Source organism: Acipenser ruthenus, chromosome 12 (genome assembly GCF_902713425.1).
Source record: "Acipenser ruthenus chromosome 12, fAciRut3.2 maternal haplotype, whole genome shotgun sequence".
Lineage (NCBI taxonomy): Eukaryota > Metazoa > Chordata > Actinopteri > Acipenseriformes > Acipenseridae > Acipenser > Acipenser ruthenus.
Window position 1 is genome coordinate 6,122,823 of NC_081200.1, and position 17,726 is coordinate 6,140,548.

The 17,726-nt window shown below is 35.6% G+C and overlaps 2 protein-coding genes across 2 annotated transcripts; both read right to left on the reverse strand.

The window, feature by feature from the left end:
* Window positions 1-2,058: 2,058 nt before the first annotated feature.
* Window positions 2,059-6,775, reverse strand: LOC117416508 (extracellular calcium-sensing receptor-like). Its single transcript, XM_059034411.1, has 6 exons — window positions 6,206-6,775; window positions 5,445-5,721; window positions 4,335-5,162; window positions 3,938-4,162; window positions 3,595-3,718; window positions 2,059-3,337 (listed from the first exon to the last, which is right to left on the reverse strand). The coding sequence occupies exons 1-6, from the start codon at window positions 6,439-6,441 to the stop codon at window positions 2,445-2,447; spliced, it is 2,583 nt and encodes an 860-aa protein (XP_058890394.1). The 5' UTR covers window positions 6,442-6,775; the 3' UTR covers window positions 2,059-2,444.
* Window positions 6,776-11,340: 4,565 nt separating this feature from the next.
* On the reverse strand, window positions 11,341-16,240 carry LOC117416512 (extracellular calcium-sensing receptor-like). Its single transcript, XM_059034407.1, has 6 exons — window positions 15,671-16,240; window positions 14,910-15,186; window positions 13,800-14,627; window positions 13,403-13,627; window positions 12,978-13,101; window positions 11,341-12,654 (listed from the first exon to the last, which is right to left on the reverse strand). Exons 1-6 carry the CDS (start codon window positions 15,904-15,906, stop codon window positions 11,762-11,764), a joined length of 2,583 nt encoding a protein of 860 aa, XP_058890390.1. The 5' UTR covers window positions 15,907-16,240; the 3' UTR covers window positions 11,341-11,761.
* Between the last annotated feature and the right edge of the window lie 1,486 nt (window positions 16,241-17,726).

Sequence of the window (17,726 nt, forward strand, 5' to 3'; positions counted from 1 at the left end):
CAGTTCAAGACTCTTGTACTAACCTACAGATGTCTTGACCAGACTGCACCCAGCTACCTCCAGACCCTCATCTCTCCCTACACCCCCATTCGACCTCTCCGCTCCTCCTGCACTAGAAGACTGGCTCTACCTCCTTTACGCTTCCCTGCCTCCAGAGCCCGCTCCTTCTCCACCCTCACCCCGCAGTGGTGGAATGACCTTCCTACAGATGTCAGGACTGCCCAGTCCCTGACCACCTTCCGGCGCCTCCTCAAGACTCACCTCTTCAGACAGCACCTGTAGAACTCCTCTGTTTTTCCCCCTGGACACTTATCACTCTTCCTTAAATGCTGTTTACTTGCTCTTATCTGCCCCCTATTTTACTGCACTTAATCCTGTACTTTAGATTACTGTAATCTGTCAAGTGTTTAATCTGTAATCTGTTAAATGTTTAATTTAATCTGTAGTATTTTGTATTTAATTATATCCTGATGCAACTATTACTGACACTGTTATGTGCTCCATTATTGAATCGTATTTTGTCATACTTGTACTTGCTAGAACCAAAGTCATTATATTTATCTTGCTCTTAATTGTATTATTACTTGTACTGTGATTCTTGAAATGTATTTGTTTATGACTGTAAGTCGCCCTGGATAAGGGCGTCTGCTAAGAAATAAATAATAATAATAATAATAATAATAATAATAATAATACAGTAAAATATCAATAGCCCCTACAACATGAACTGTAGCTAGTATATAAACATTTTTTGTTTGTTTTGTTACTTTTTGAAAATTGTTATTGTATGATTACATTTATAAAAATGAGCAATACTCTTTTTATAAATATTGTACAGCATTTACTTTCATAAGATAACAGAAGAAGCACATAATACACCTTAACTACTGGTAACAACATTGCCAAATTCATTAGATTAACAATTTAAGGACAGGATGATGTAAATAAATAAATAAATAAATAAATGTAACAATTGTAACATGTAAACAATTGTAAGTCGCCCTGGATAAGGGCGTCTGCTAAGAAATAAATAATGAATATAATAATAATAGTAGTAATAATAATAATAATAATAATAATAATAATAATAGTAAGCAATTAAATCCACTAGATGGGGCATTCTGTTGACTAATGTTGGGATTAATCAGAGAATAATAGGAGAATGTGAGTGTAAAGACTTGTTGGAACATGTTTTCCTGTATAATTGATGGAGCATGTGTGCTGCATTCTTTGTATGATTTTGAAACGTTTAACATCCTCCCTCTCATTAGCATTAGAACCATTTACTTGACTGATTTCATTGTTTTTTCTCTGCTGTCTCAACAGTGTAAGCAAATTATAATACAAATAATTGATGGTCCTGGATTGGAGGGTCATTCTGCACTCAATTTGATAGAAAACATTTTCCATGATTATTTTTCCTAGACTTTTTTAATTTTTTTTATTAATTCATCATTATATGAAGGTCTATAATCCTTGCAGCTGTGCGGTCTTCCTTTGCCAGCTTGCATTTGATAGTGTGCACAAGGGCAATGTATGGAAAACATGTGCTCTACAGTATAAGAGGATTCCCACAGGCTTGTTGATGTGGGTGAAAGGCATCTCACTATGTTACAGTAAAAATTGTATATCTTTATGAATGGTATACTGTATATACCAATGCACTTTGTAAATGTGTATATTTGGTAGGTGTGTAGGATCTTTTTTTAATTATATTGCAATTGCTTGCTCACTATTTTTAATATTATCCAAAAAAATAAAGGGCTAGATTATCAAAGCTATTTACTCAAAATATATTTTTTTTTTTCAGAAAGGAAAAACACCGAAAATAAAGATAACAAACCACATATAAACAACTAATACTTTTAACTTAGAAACTTCTAAGCGTCTTGTTTTTTAGAATTACAATGGTGCCCCCCCCTCAGGTAAAAAATGCGCTGTTGACAATTTTGAGTATAGAGCTTTGGAAATCTAGGATTTAGAGTTATATTCAGTTAATATAAACAGCGGCTGTTCATATCAGTGTGACTGTTAGATAATTAAATACTGTAGGATCTGTTGTGTACAAAAGTTTTGAGAATCAATTATTGACAGTAAATGGCTGTATTTTGATCCAACCCCCTTGAAAGCAATTAAATAGGCCCCCTTATCTTGAAGTCATCATGGATAATTGTTTTTGTGTCCCAGATCCCCCACAGGCAAAATAGGAAGCCAGCAAACACTACAGGAATCCTCAGCTGACAAAATGATGCAGAATTTTCAGACGAAGATGATGAAAACCAAATCCAGCAGCAGAGCATTCCCAAGGCAAGTGGATTTTGGCTGGCTTCCAGCTAAAGTTGTTTTTAATTGTGTCAGTATACAGATCATCTATGCAGCAATACAGTGTCTCGATTGAAAACAGGTCTTTAGGTCATTTAAAAGTTTTTGTTTCTACTGGCATGTTACTTCCCCATAATGTATTGTTTAGTGTTTTTCTCTGGTTTCAGTAAAATGATGTAGCATTTTGGTGCAAATATGCAGAAAAGTAGCCCAAAACTCGATGAAAGAATAGCAAATATTTCAACTGCAACAGTGTATTTTCCTGGTGAACTGACATACGCAGGTATAAAGGCTATCCATACAGCACAAAAGATGAGCATACTAAATGTAATGTATTTGGCCTCATTGAAATTGCCTGGCAGTTTCCTTGCTAAAAATGCAAGTACAAAGCACATACAAGCCAAAACCCCAATGTAGCCCAATACACACCAAAATGCCAAGGTAGACCCAACATCACATTCCAAAATAATCTTTGAACTTTGATATTTAGTGTTTTTTGAAGGGAAGGGGGGCATAGCAATCAACCATATAGCACAGATGATAATCTGAACAGAAGTGCAAGCGGAAATCATAATTCTTTGTTGTATGGGTCCAAACCATTTCATGATATTACTGCCAGGCTGTGTGGCTTTAAAGACCATCAGCACCACTACTGTTTTTCCAAGAATACAAGATATGCACAGTGAGAAAGTGATGCTAAACACAGTGTGCCTAAACATGCAAGACCAATTAGCTGGCTCACCTATGAATGCAATAGAAGACAGGAAACACAGTGCCAGTGACAGCAGAATGAAAAAGCTGAGTTCAGAGTTGTTGACACGGACTATTGGAGTGTTTTTGTAATGAAGGAACACAGCAAGGACACCAATTGTAAGACAGGCTCCAAATAAGGCAATCACAGTTAATGTGACCCCCATTTCATCGTACGTAAGGTATTCAATTTCTTTGGGTATGCATTCAGTTCTTTCAGCATTCGACCAGAAATCCACAGGGCATTGTATGCATTCTATTGAATCTGCAGAGGAAAACAACAATAATAAAATGTGGTTAGAAAAGCATTTAGTTACTTTTACGTTTAAGTTTTTTTTTTTTGTTGTTTTTTTTTTGTCATATATTGTTTAATGCATTGCTACACCCCATTCAATTGTGAATGTGATACCAGGAAAGTAGAATATTATCAGACGGTTGTTTATTTGGCTTTGAGCCAGGCTGGAGAAAAGGTTGTGACACAATTAATTAATTAAACACATACCTGTGTAATTAAACACATACCTGTCTGATTACTAATCTCGCCATCAGCACATGGTAGACAGTCAAAGCAACAAAGAGGCTCTCCTCGACGAACCCCTTTCCTTGTACCGGGGGGGCAGCTTTCAGTGCATACTGAACTCGGTACCTTAAAATAAAACAGGGAACAGTAAAATCCAGAAAGGTTAAATGGTTTGAAAGCAATATTTGGCAATGGAGGAATAAAGGACGGTGGTACTGTGCTTAGAAAGACTGTATTTTTATAATATGGAATTATAATGCATACACTGCTGTTGAAACCATTAATTCCCACATTTATTAATAATGTTTCTTACAAAGGAGTTACTAGAGGCTGTTTGTAGCTTGCCTTGGTTTGGTCTCCACTCCAGTTTAATATCTTTTCGTTTATCACAAACTCTTTGCCCACACCTTTGGATTCATCGTAAAGCCCCACTGTGACAAAGCGGATAGTTCCATCTGTGTCTCTCTGCCAGTTTATCAAATCATAGAAGGCAGATGTGTCTCCATTGTTATCAAAGTTGATTTCTTCTCCAAACATTGTGAATGACACCTCTTGAATGTAATGCTGAAGCTTCAAGAAAAAGAAATTATTGCACATAATACATGACACAAATATAGTCTTTCTTTTTGTCACCTTATTTTTTTAACATCAAACAATCAAAAATAGCAAAGCAAAAAAAAAACATTTAAAATATCGAAGAATAGGATATAACACATAGTATCCTGATGATCAAATATTTTACCTGATAAGGCTCGATGTTTGAAATATCTGCACATGTGAAATTATCAAATGGTCCTTTGCCAGGCTCACAGTTTATCAAATTATGCAACGAATGAGCAAAAGCATATACTGCTTTATAAACATTGTAAGAGAATCTGAGACTAGATACGTCTGTGTATTCACTGTACTTCTCTTCTAAAGATTCATGACCAGTACACAAAGGCAGCCCTCTCCCAGACTGGTCAGTGGTGTTTGAAGGTTGAAATGTGCATCCAAACATAGTGCTCCAGAGCTCCTTGACTAGAGCATTGTCAGGGTACAACGATGGATGAACTTTAAGTAGGAAGTCTTTTAAACTAGGAATCTCCCTGCTGCGAATGGCAAATCCAATTGTACCACCTAGTGATGGATAGAATTTTCTGGATGAAAACACAGAAGATGTTATCCAGGCTTCACTGGCTATCCACTGAATGCCTGTGATATTTTGTTGTACATACTCTGTCAGCAAGGGGTAGAGCCCCCCCTCTTCTGTAAACGATATGACCACCTTTGCAGAGGACTTCTTCATTATGTCTATAATTTCAAGAATCCTTTTTCTGCTGTATGCTTCATTAATAATTTCACAGTAGGCCAAACAGACTCCAATTTTTTTTAATTCTTTACTTAGCTCTTCAAATGCAAATATTCCATATCCAGTATCTTCATAAACTCCTCCAACCCAGGTCCAGCCAAAGTGCTTTACCAGCTGAACGATGGCTTTTACCTGGTAATAATCACTTGGAATAGTTCGAAAAAAATGTGGATAGTTGTTTCTGTTGCTTAGGCAAGCACATGTTGAGGCATAACTTATCTGCAAACAAATAATAAATAAAACAGCCTTGAATATATACAGTATCTAAAGGATGGTAAGTTTAATATCCTCACTATCTTGTAAAGCGCTTTGTGATGATGGTCCACTATGAAAGGCGCATTTGCATAAATCTGTTTTTGTTGGTTTACTTCCAGCATGCTTTCACTAAACTTTACTGTCCTTTTATCACAGCATACAAAAATCAGTGAGTTCATGAGGTCCCCAGAATCAAGTGTGCTATTTAACTGGTAGACCCACATCAAACTTAAAAATTACACTTACCAAGGGGATTTTGAAAGGTTGCAGTGTATTTGACACAATACTGGAAAATGATGTAATAATGACCTTCACAGGTGAGGCTCCAGAGCACATCATACTTGAGACTTCTTTGGGCCCATTAATAACTGAGAGAGCGGCTCGCACTGCACCCACATGTGTGTCACAGGAATCATACATCTTATATCCCAGAGTAATATTTGGAAGAAGACTTGGATTCTCGTTGATTTCTTTAATAGCAAATCTCATCGTCTGGGCCCGACGAAATGTTCTAGAGCTAAAGCTAGAAAAATAAATACATGGAAAAAAAAAAATGAAGAATACATTTTAAATCCAAATAATAATAAAAAAAAAAACGGAATCCTGTGTGACTATAATACACAATAATATACAGTAAACATATTAATGTGCTGGTATATTTTACATAAGTGTTCAGTATTATATATGAAACCTGAGGTTTTTAGCAATTCCTTAAGTGTTTTGAAAACATTCAGTATTTCTTCCTAAAATACATGACACTATGTCAACTCATGTTTTGAATATACTCTACTGCAAAAATGTGGGAGGTGTAAAAATGACCCATTTATTTTGCAGTAGATTTTTTAAAAATATGGGGCCCTCTGTGTCTAGTTACTCAGACCTAAAGGTAAAGTATGCAGGAGCAATACTTTCTTTCTTTAAAAAAACAAAAAAAACAATAAGTGAAAACTCATATTTATTACACAATAAAAAGGTAAAAATGTAAACAAAAGTCTATTCTTACTCACCCTTGGCATCCTAAAGCTGCAGGTTTGTAGGTGTAGTTGAGTTCAGGAGCCAGTACCCGGTAATGTATGGGGAAGACTCCTGCAATAATAATGTCTCCATCTGCAAGGAATCCGGGGAGCTCAAAGTTTCCCTGAAGTGTGCAAGCAGGTTCTGTTGTTTTACCTGGTGTAGGTTTAATCACTGGGCTCAATAGAGCCAAGATCAAAAGAAGCTGCATTGCGGTAGCTTGTACCATACTGACCAGGCACAGCTGATAAATGCCTGTCTGATTTAGTTTACTTTATCTAGTTCTTATATCTTATCATCTGATGTACACACGAGAATAGGTTGTCAAACTGAGAATACAAGACTTGTGCTAAATTAAAATCCCAGCAGATATCTATCCCACAGCTTGTATTAGGTAAGCACAGCACAAGATTCAGTTCAGAGACTTAAGGGTATATTCATTTCCTAAGAGACATTTAGTTAAATTAAATGCTGTTTCAGGCAGAGTGTATTTAGCAATATGCAGAATCGAAAGAAATTGCTAACTTTATAATACACACTAGCAACAACAGCTTTTATATAAGTATATACATTTTCACAAACCTGTTAAAAAAATCAAAGATAAATATTGAGCAAATGTAAATGCTGTTAGGTTATGACACAATTTAAAATATACACCAACGTGAAGTTGCCTGACTGTCTTTTATGGGTAAATGAATTTGTGATGTTCATGGAACCAGACTGCATTTCTCAGAAGAGTAATTGTACAGAGATTATTTTGTTCTTCATGATCTCAGGTGTATTCCCTCAAACCATAATCATTAGGACTGCAGTATAAACCTGGGCTGCCGTATTACCTTAAGCAGTTTTATGCACATGCACACCAGTGCAAATCATAAAAGGTAAAACAGTTAAAAAAATGACAGTACTGCTTTTCATTAATAGGAATGGTTAATTAAGGGTGAACTTTGTATCTCACAGTAATGAGGTATAACTAATAGCCTGGCTCTTTAAAGCTTAAGAAATACTATTGGAAAACCTGAGAGCCTTAAGCCTTGACTTTTTGTTCCCCAAGTTTTTTTTTTTCTTCCAGGAAATTCTATATTTGGAAATCTTTCATCATTTTAAGATGTTGTTGATTTTGTGCTTTATGCCTGAGGGATAGTTTATTATTTCATGGGAGGCTATTGCTTTTACAACAAAATCAAAATCAATGGCAATGCCTGAGGTCAGTCTATTAAACTTGGACATTTGTACTTTTGGTAAAGTTTAGTCGGTCAACAAGAGACAAAAGTTGTTATTATAAATTGTGCAAACTAATAAACCTTAAACAAAAAATGGTTTACCATGAGTGTGTGCACATTTACCATTACTCCAATACATTGTTTGCTTTTGTAAGTAGTTTGAAAATTAAATCAAAACTGACACATTGATGAATACGGCCCACTGAGATTCGGAAAGTATTTTCTCATTAGTCAATAAAATTGTTTTCTTTTGGGGGAAAAAAGTATTTCTTTATGATTAGAATACTTTTAAAATTGTAAATACATGGTGGACACTATAACTAGTTGTACCAGACTTCACACTTCCACTGCATTTTAAATTAATTTGGCAACAATCCGATACAGTAATATTTACATGTTTTAACCTGTATTTTCACTCTCTGAATATTCCTGTACTGGTTACAAGTAGTAGTGGTGAAAAGCAGCTTTATTCGTTGAGGCCAGCAGCTGAACTTGCAGGATAACTTAATCAAGCAATAATATTTACACCACATTTGCAGCGCAGTTAGTTGACAGCGAGTGCTGCAGTGCAGTACTGTGTACAGGGCAGCAGTGTGGAGTAGTGGTTAGAGCTCTGGACTCTTGACCGGAGGAGGGTCATGGGTTCAATCACAGGTGGGGGACACTGCTGCTGTACCCTTGAGCAAGGTACTTTACCTAGATTGCTCCAGTAAAAACCCAACTGTATAAATGGGTTATTGTATGTAAAAATAAAGTTATATAACAATTGTAAGTTGCCCTGGATAAGGGCATCTGCTAAGAAAAATAAACAATACAGGTGTGTCACTTTTTTCTCTAGTAGCCAATGTACATTATAATGTCAGTAGCCCTTACAACATGAACTGTAGCTAATAAACAAAGGGTAAAACTTTCTTTTTTTTATCTGTAAGTGTGCAGATGTGTGCATTGTTAACCTTCAAATAGGAAATGCCTTTACATGAAAACATTCACACAAAACAATAAATCAGTTTAAGAAATATGGTGATTATTTAAATTGCACCACTTTTTGTAGCTGGTACGCGAGAGCAAGAAACAAAACCTCATTTTGTATTAGAATCTAGAAATACAATGTACTTGCATGTCTAATAATCACCATATTAATGACCTTAAAATTACACAATGTATAAAGAAAAAAAAACACCATATCAAAATGGTATTTAAAATAAAACTTGAAATAAATTAACCGTTCAACATTAGTGATTTGTCAGTGCTGGTATTGCTTGTCAAACTGGATGCGTTCTTGCAGAGCTCTGCACATCACTCTAGTCTGGATGTCAGGTGACCCTGTTTGATGCTCCATGAAATTACATCAGAGGTTAAACTGCAGTAAACGAAACAGTGTTATGCAAAATAAAGAAAACTGTATGTTTGAATGTTAGGGATTATATAGGGCCCTATTCTTACTTGGTTTACTCGAAATACCAAGCATTTGTTCTGCGTTTATCAATTGCGTCCTCTGGTGGATATGAGTGGTTACTGCAACATTTAGGAATGCACTTTAGTCCAACTGCTGATGCATGCAAGCAAAGGCAATATAAAAAAAATCTCATTACGTTGGTAAAGTGAATGCACAGGTTAGGCATGACTGATAGTCTTTCAAAACATTTTTAAAAAATGTAAATAAACTTCATGGAGGTACAGGAATAATCTACTATATTTATATATAGTTTTATAAGTTTCTTGTTTGTTTTGTTACTTTTTAAAACGTTTTATTGTATGATTACATTTATAAAAATGAGCAATACTATTTTTATAAATATTGTACAGTGTTTACTTTCATAAGGTAACAGAAGATGCGCATAATACACCTTAACTACTGGTAACAACATTGCCAAATTCATTAGATTAACAATTTATGGACAGGATGATGTAGTAAGCAATTAAATCCACTAGATGGGGCATTGTGTTGAGTAATGTTGGGATTAATCAGAGAATAATAGGAGAATGTGAGTGTAAAGACTTGTTGGAACATGTTTTCCTGTATAATTGATGGAGCATGTGTGCTGCATTCTTTAATGGTATGATTTTGAAATGTTTAACATCCTCCCTCTCATTAGCATTAGAACCACTGCTGCCCTTATCTTGTTTGTATTTGTTATTTACTTGACTGATTTCATTGATTTCTGCCTGCTTAACTTGCATGTCAAGTCTCAATGTTTACCCGTATTATTTCATTTTTTTGGGGGGTGTCACCATGAAGAGGTGTACATTACCATTCATATTCCTGAAGCTGCTACCCAAACTCCCCCTCTTACTCCACAGATAGAATTGGCTTGCTGTCTCAAACTGACGGTTTGTCTGCGTGAGCCTCCTATGTTTCTGTGCACTACACGTCATTACTCGGAGAGTCGAAGGAGAGGCTGCCACTGTTAGAGAAATGGACATCAATGACAATTTAATTATTAAAGTCGAAAAATATAATGTTCTTTATGATGCCAGTGTCAGTGGTTATAAAGACAATAAAAAGAAACACGCCATATGGTAAGAAATAACAGAACAATTGGAAATGGTCTCTCTTTATTTCACTTTAATTTTAGTCAGGGAGCGCCACACTGTTTTGTATTCCTCTAAAATGACGCTTCTTTGTTTTAATAATGTTGACCGATGATGATGATGATGATAATAATAATAATAATAATAATAATAATAATAATAATAATAATAATAATCACATTCACACAACTGATTTTATTAAAAGTGAAAATCAATAAAAAAAAGTATTAAACTAATTCTCAGTATTTACAAAGAAATATGTGTAGATGTATGCCTTTTGAATAATTTACATGTTAATCCAGATCACATATAAACATTCACTTAAATGTGTGGTGTACCCAGACTATTTCTTTGTTTTATTTCGTCGCCACAAAACGAGCAAAAGCAGACAGTATTTTCTTTTAATGACTAGCTACAGTTGTGTGTGTGTGTGTGTGTGTGTTTTTAATGTACTCGTGCTGTATTCGTGTCGTTTGCTTCGCTTCTGGTGTGCATAGCCCTTAAGTGTAGATCAGTGTCAGCCATGTGCAAAAATCGTGATCCGTCACCAGCACGCCGCCCCCCAGTGCACTTTGTAAATGTTTATGTAAGGTTTGGCATTGATAAGGTTACAAAACATCCCTGAAAGATCTTTCCAATTAGGCAGGCCGACCATACCTGTGAAAAGGGATTGGTTTAAATTACGCACCAGTGCTTTCATGAGATTCTATAGCAAGAGTTTGTAATGAGGTCCTTTTTAATTATATTGCAATTGTTTCTGTATGCTCATTATTTTTTCATATTATCCAAAAATAAACAAAGGACTATATTCTCAAAGCTATTTATTCCAAATATTTTTTTTCAGAAAGGAAGAACACAGAAAATAAAGATATCAAACCAGATATAAACAGTTAATACTTTTAACTTAGGAACGTGTAAGCAGTCTTGTTTTTTAGAATTACAATGGTGTTTTTTTCCCCCTTTCAGATAAAAAAAAAGCACTAATGACTATTTGGAGTATATAGCTTTGAAAATCTAGGATTTAAAGTTATATTCAGTTAATCTAAACAGTGACAGTTCTTATTAGTGTGACTTAGATAATTAAATACGGTAGGAACTGTTGTGTACAAAAGTTTTGAAAATCAATTATTGACAGTAAATGGCTGTATTTTGATCCAACCCCCTTGAAAGCAATTAAATAGGCCCCCTTATCTTAAAGTCATCATGAATAATTGTTTTTGTGTCCCAGACCCCCCACGGACAGAAGAGGAAGCCAGCAAACACTACAGGAATCCTCAGCTGACAAAATGATGCAGAATTTTTAGACAAAGATGATGAAAACCAAATCCAGCAGCAGAGCATTCCCAAGGCAAGTGGATTTTGGCTGGCTTCCAGCTAAAGTTGTTTTTAATTGTGTCAGTATACAGATCATCTATGCAGCAATACAGTTTTTCGATTAAAAACAGGTCTCTAGGTCATTTAAAAGAGTGTTTACATGAAACGAAATTCAGTGATATATAAACCTTATCATGGTTAACATTCAAATTGTCCAGACTTTTATTATTGAACATTTCTTACCATGTGAGTCACATACTGTATTTTTTATAATAATGTTGTACCCTTTAAGATCATTTTAAGGCTGATTTATTATGCATTACATAACACTTTACAAAGTCTAATGGTTCACAATAAGGTTTACATACAGAATGTTTTATAGGCCACACTATCCACTCTCCTCTTCCATAGCCACTCTCCTCTTCCATATCCATTCTACTCTTCATGCTTTCATCAAATGTTTTTGTTTCTACTGCCATGTTACTTCCCCATAATGTATTGCTTAGTGTTTTTCTCTGGTTTTAGTAAAATTATGTAGCATTTTGGTGCAAATATACAGAAAAGTAGCCCAAAACTCGATGAAAGAATAGCAAATATTTCAACTGCAACAGTGTATTTTCCTGGTGAACTGACATACGCAGGTATAAAGGCTATCCATACAGCACAAAAGATGAGCATACTAAATGTAATGTATTTGGCCTCATTGAAATTGCCCGGCAGTTTCCTTGCTAAAAATGCAAGAACAAAGCACATACAAGCCAAAACCCCAATGTAGCCCAATACACACCAAAATGCCAAGGTAGACCCAACATCACATTCCAAAATAATCTTTGAACTTTGATATTTAGTGTTCTTTGAAGGGAAGGGGGGCATAGCAATCAACCATATAGCACAGATGATAATCTGAACAGAAGTGCAAGCGGAAATCATAATTCTTTGTTGTATGGGTCCAAACCATTTCATGATATTACTGCCAGGTTGTGTGGCTTTAAAGACCATCAGCACCACTACTGTTTTACCAAGAATACAAGATATGCACAGTGAGAATGTGATGCTAAACACAGTGTGCCTAAACATGCAAGACCAATTAGCTGGCTCACCTATGAATGCAATAGAAGACAGGAAACACAGTGCCAGTGACAGCAGAATGAAAAAGCTGAGTTCAGAGTTGTTGACACGGACTATTGGAGTGTTTTTGTAATGAAGGAACACAGCAAGGACACCAATTGTAAGACAGGCTCCAAATAAGGCAATCACAGTTAACGTGACCCCCATTTCATCGTACGTAAGGTATTCAATTTCTTTGGGTATGCATTCAGTTCTTTCAGCATTCGACCAGAAATCCACAGGGCATTGTATGCATTCTATTGAATCTGCAGAGGAAAACAACAATAATAAAATGTGGTTACAAACGTTTTTTGTTTTTTTTTTCTTGGTCATATGTTGTTTAATATGTTATATTAACATGCTTTACTATGGTACTAATTTAGCCCCAATTTTCTTACAATGCTTTTGTATGCTTTACTTTGTTGACTGTCCATTGTATAAACATTTTTACACTTCACTGCATTATGCTACACCCCATTCAATTGTGAATGTGATACCAGGAAAGTGGTAGAATATTATCAGGCGGTTGTTTATTTGGCTTTGATCCAGGCTGGAGAAAAGGTTGTGACCCAATTAATTAAACACATACCTGTCTGATCACTAATCTCACCATCAGCACATGGTAGACAGTCAAAGCAACAAAGAGGCTCTCCTCGACGAACCCCTTTCCTTGTACCAGGGGGGCAGCTTTCAGTGCATACTGAACTCGGTACCTTAAAATAAAAACAGGGAACAGTAAATACCTTTTGAGACATCTAGTCTATAACACAATTAATTATTGGATATTTAACTCACAACAACATCAGGAATCAGTTAATAGAGTACAGAAAGGTTAAATGGTTTGAAAGCAATATTTGGCAATAGAGGAATAAAGGAAGGTGTTACTGTGCTTAGAAAGATTGTAGTTTTATAATATGAAATTATAATGCATACATTGCTATTGCAATCATTAATTCCCACTTTTATTAGTAATATTCCTTACAAAGGAGTTACAAGAGGCTGTTTGCAGCTTGCCTTGGTTTGGTTGCCTCTCCAATGTAATATCGTTTCGTTTATCACAAGCTCTTTGCCCACACCTTTGGATACATCGTAAAGCCCCACTGTGACAAAGCGAATAGTTCCATCTGCGTCTCTCTGCCAGTTTATCAAATCATAGGAGGCAGATGTGTCTCCATTGCTATCAAAGTTGATTTCTTCTCCGAACATTGTGAATGACACCTCTTGAATGTAATGCTGAAGCTTCAAGAAAAAGAAAATATTGCACATAATACATGACACAAATATAGTCTTTCTTTTTGTCACCTTATTTTTTTAACATCAAACAATCAAAAAGAGCAAAGCAAAAAAAAAACATTTAAAATATCGAATAATAGGATATAACACATAGTTTCCTGATGATCAAATATTTTACCTGATAAGGCTCGATGTTTGAAATATCTGCACATGTGAAATTATCAAATGGTCCTTTGCCAGGCTCACAGTTTATCAAATTGTGCAATGAATGAGCAAAAGCATATACTGCTTTATAAACATTGTAAGACATTCTGAGACTAGATACATCTGTGTATTCACTGTACTTCTCTTCTAAAGATTCATGACCAGTACACAAAGGCAGCCCTCTCACAGACTGGTCAGTGGTGTTTGAAGGTTGAAATGCGCATCCAAATATAGTGCTCCAGAGCTCCTTGACTAGAGCATTGTCAGGGTACAACGATGGATGAACTTGAAGGAGGAAGTCTTTTAAACCAGGAATCTCACCCCTGCGAATGGCAAATCCAATTGTACCACCTAGTGATGGATAGAATTTTCTGGATGAAAACACGGAAGATGTTATCCAGGCTTCACTGGCTATCCACTGAATTCCTGTGATATTTTGTTGTACATACTCTGTCAGCAAGGGGTAGAGCCCCCCCTCTTCTGCAAACGATATGACGACCTTTGCAGAGGACTTCTTCATTATATCTAAAATGTTAAGAATCCTTTTTCTGCTGTATGCTTTATTAATAATTTCACAGTAGGCCAAACAGACTCCAATTTTTTTAAATTCTTTACTTAGCTGTTCAAATGCAAATATTCCATATCCAGTATCTTCATAAACTCCTCCAACCCAGGTCCAGCCAAAGTGCTTTACCAGCTGAACGATGGCTTTCACCTGGTAATAATCACTTGGAATAGTTCGAAAAAAATGTGGATAGTTGTTTCTGTTGCTAAGGCAAGCACATGTTGAGACATAACTTATCTGCAAACAAATAATAAATAAAACAGCCTTGAATATATACAGTATCTAAAGGATGGTAAGTTTAATATCCTCACTATCTTGTAAAGCGCTTTGTGATGATGGTCCACTATGAAAGGCGCATTTGCATAAATCTGTTTTTGTTGGTTTACTTCCAACATGCTTTCACTAAACTTTACTGTCCTTTTATCACAGCATACAAAAATCAGTGAGTTCATGAGGTCCCCAGAATCAAGTGTGCTATTTAACTGGTAGACCCACATCAAACTTAAAAATTACACTTACCAAGGGGATTTTAAAAGGTTGCAGTGTATTTGACACAATACTGGAAAATGATGTAATAATGACCTTCACAGGTGAGGCTCCAGAGCACATCATACTTGAGACTTCTTTGGGCCCATTAATAACTGAGAGAGCGGCTCGCACTGCACCCACATGTGTGTCACAGGAATCATACATCTTATATCCCAGAGTAATATTTGGAAGAAGACTTGGATTCTCGTTGATTTCTTTAATAGCAAATCTCATCGTCTGGGCCCGACGAAATGTTCTAGAGCTAAAGCTAGAAAAATAAATACATGGTAAAAAAAAAATGAAGAATACATTTTAAATCCAAATAATAATAATAAAAAAAACGGAATCCTGTGTGACTATAATACACAATAATATACAGTAAACATATTAATGTGCTGGTATATTTTACATAAGTGTTCAGTATTATATATGAAACCTGAGGTTTTTAGCAATTCCTTAAGTGTTTTGAAAACATTCAGTATTTCTTCCTAAAATACATGACACTATGTCAACTCATGTTTTGAATATACTGTACTGCAAAAATGTGGGAGGTGTAAAAATGACCCATTTATTTTGCAGTAGATTTTTTAAAAATATGGGGCCCTCTGTGTCTAGTTACTCAGACCTAAAGGTAAAGTATGCAGGAGCAATACTTTCTTTCTTTAAAAAAACAAAAAAAACCATAAGTGAAAACTCATATTTATTACACAATAAAAAGGTAAAAATGTAAACAAAAGTCTATTCTTACTCACCCTTGGCATCCTAAAGCTGCAGGTTTGTAGGTGTAGTTGAGTTCAGGAGCCAGTACCCGGTAATGTATGGGGAAGAGTCCTGCAATAATAATGTCTCCATCTGCAAGGAATCCGGGGAGCTCAAAGTTTCCCTGAAGTGTGCAAGCAGGTTCTGTTGTTTTACCTGGTGTAGGTTTAATCACTGGGCTCAATAGAGCCAAGATCAAAAGAAGCTGCATTGCGGTAGCTTGTACCATACTGACCAGGCACAGCTGATAAATGCCTGTCTGATTTAGTTTACTTTATCTAGTTCTTATATCTTATCATCTGATGTACACACGAGAATAGGTTGTCAAACTGAGAATACAAGACTTGTGCTAAATTAAAATCCCAGCAGATATCTATCCCACAGCTTGTATTAGGTAAGCACAGCACAAGATTCAGTTCAGAGACTTAAGGGTATATTCATTTCCTAAGAGACATTTAGTTAAATTAAATGCTGTTTCAGGCAGAGTGTATTTAGCAATATGCAGAATCGAAAGAAATTGCTAACTTTATAATACACACTAGCAACAACAGCTTTTATATAAGTATATACATTTTCACAAACCTGTTAAAAAAATCAAAGATAAATATTGAGCAAATGTAAATGCTGTTAGGTTATGACACAATTTAAAATATACACCAACGTGAAGTTGCCTGACTGTCTTTTATGGGTAAATGAATTTGTGATGTTCATGGAACCAGACTGCATTTCTCAGAAGAGTAATTGTACAGAGATTATTTTGTTCTTCATGATCTCAGGTGTATTCCCTCAAACCATAATCATTAGGACTGCAGTATAAACCTGGGCTGCCGTATTACCTTAAGCAGTTTTATGCACATGCACACCAGTGCAAATCATAAAAGGTAAAACAGTTAAAAAAATGACAGTACTGCTTTTCATTAATAGGAATGGTTAATTAAGGGTGAACTTTGTATCTCACAGTAATGAGGTATAACTAATAGCCTGGCTCTTTAAAGCTTAAGAAATACTATTGGAAAACCTGAGAGCCTTAAGCCTTGACTTTTTGTTCCCCAAGTTTTTTTTTTTCTTCCAGGAAATTCTATATTTGGAAATCTTTCATCATTTTAAGATGTTGTTGATTTTGTGCTTTATGCCTGAGGGATAGTTTATTATTTCATGGGAGGCTATTGCTTTTACAACAAAATCAAAATCAATGGCAATGCCTGAGGTCAGTCTATTAAACTTGGACATTTGTACTTTTGGTAAAGTTTAGTCGGTCAACAAGAGACAAAAGTTGTTATTATAAATTGTGCAAACTAATAAACCTTAAACAAAAACTGGTTTACCATGAGTGTGTGCACATTTACCATTACTCCAATGCATTGTTTGCTTTTGTAAGTAGTTTGAAAATTAAATCAAAACTGACACATTGATGAATACGGCCCACTGAGATTCGGAAAGTATTTTCTCATTAGTCAATAATTTTTTTTTCTTTTGGGGGAAAAAAGTATTTATTTATGATTAGAATACTTTTAAAATTGTAAATACATGGTGGACACTATAACTAGATTGTACCAGACTTCACACTTCCACTGCATTTTAAATTAATTTGGCAACAATCCGATACAGTAATATTTACATGTTTTAACCTGTATTTTCACTCTCTGAATATTCCTGTACTGGTTACAAGTAGTAGTGGTGAAAAGCAGCTTTATTCGTTGAGGCCAGCAGCTGAACTTGCAGGATAACTTAATCAAGCAATAATATTTACACCACATTTGCAGCGCAGTTAGTTGACAGCGAGTGCTGCAGTGCAGTACTGTGTACAGGGCAGCAGTGTGGAGTAGTGGTTAGAGCTCTGGACTCTTGACCGGAGGAGGGTCATGGGTTCAATCACAGGTGGGGGACACTGCTGCTGTACCCTTGAGCAAGGTACTTTACCTAGATTGCTCCAGTAAAAACCCAACTGTATAAATGGGTTATTGTATGTAAAAATAAAGTGATATAACAATTGTAAGTCGCCCTGGATAAGGGCATCTGCTAAGAAAAATAAACAATACAGGTGTGTCA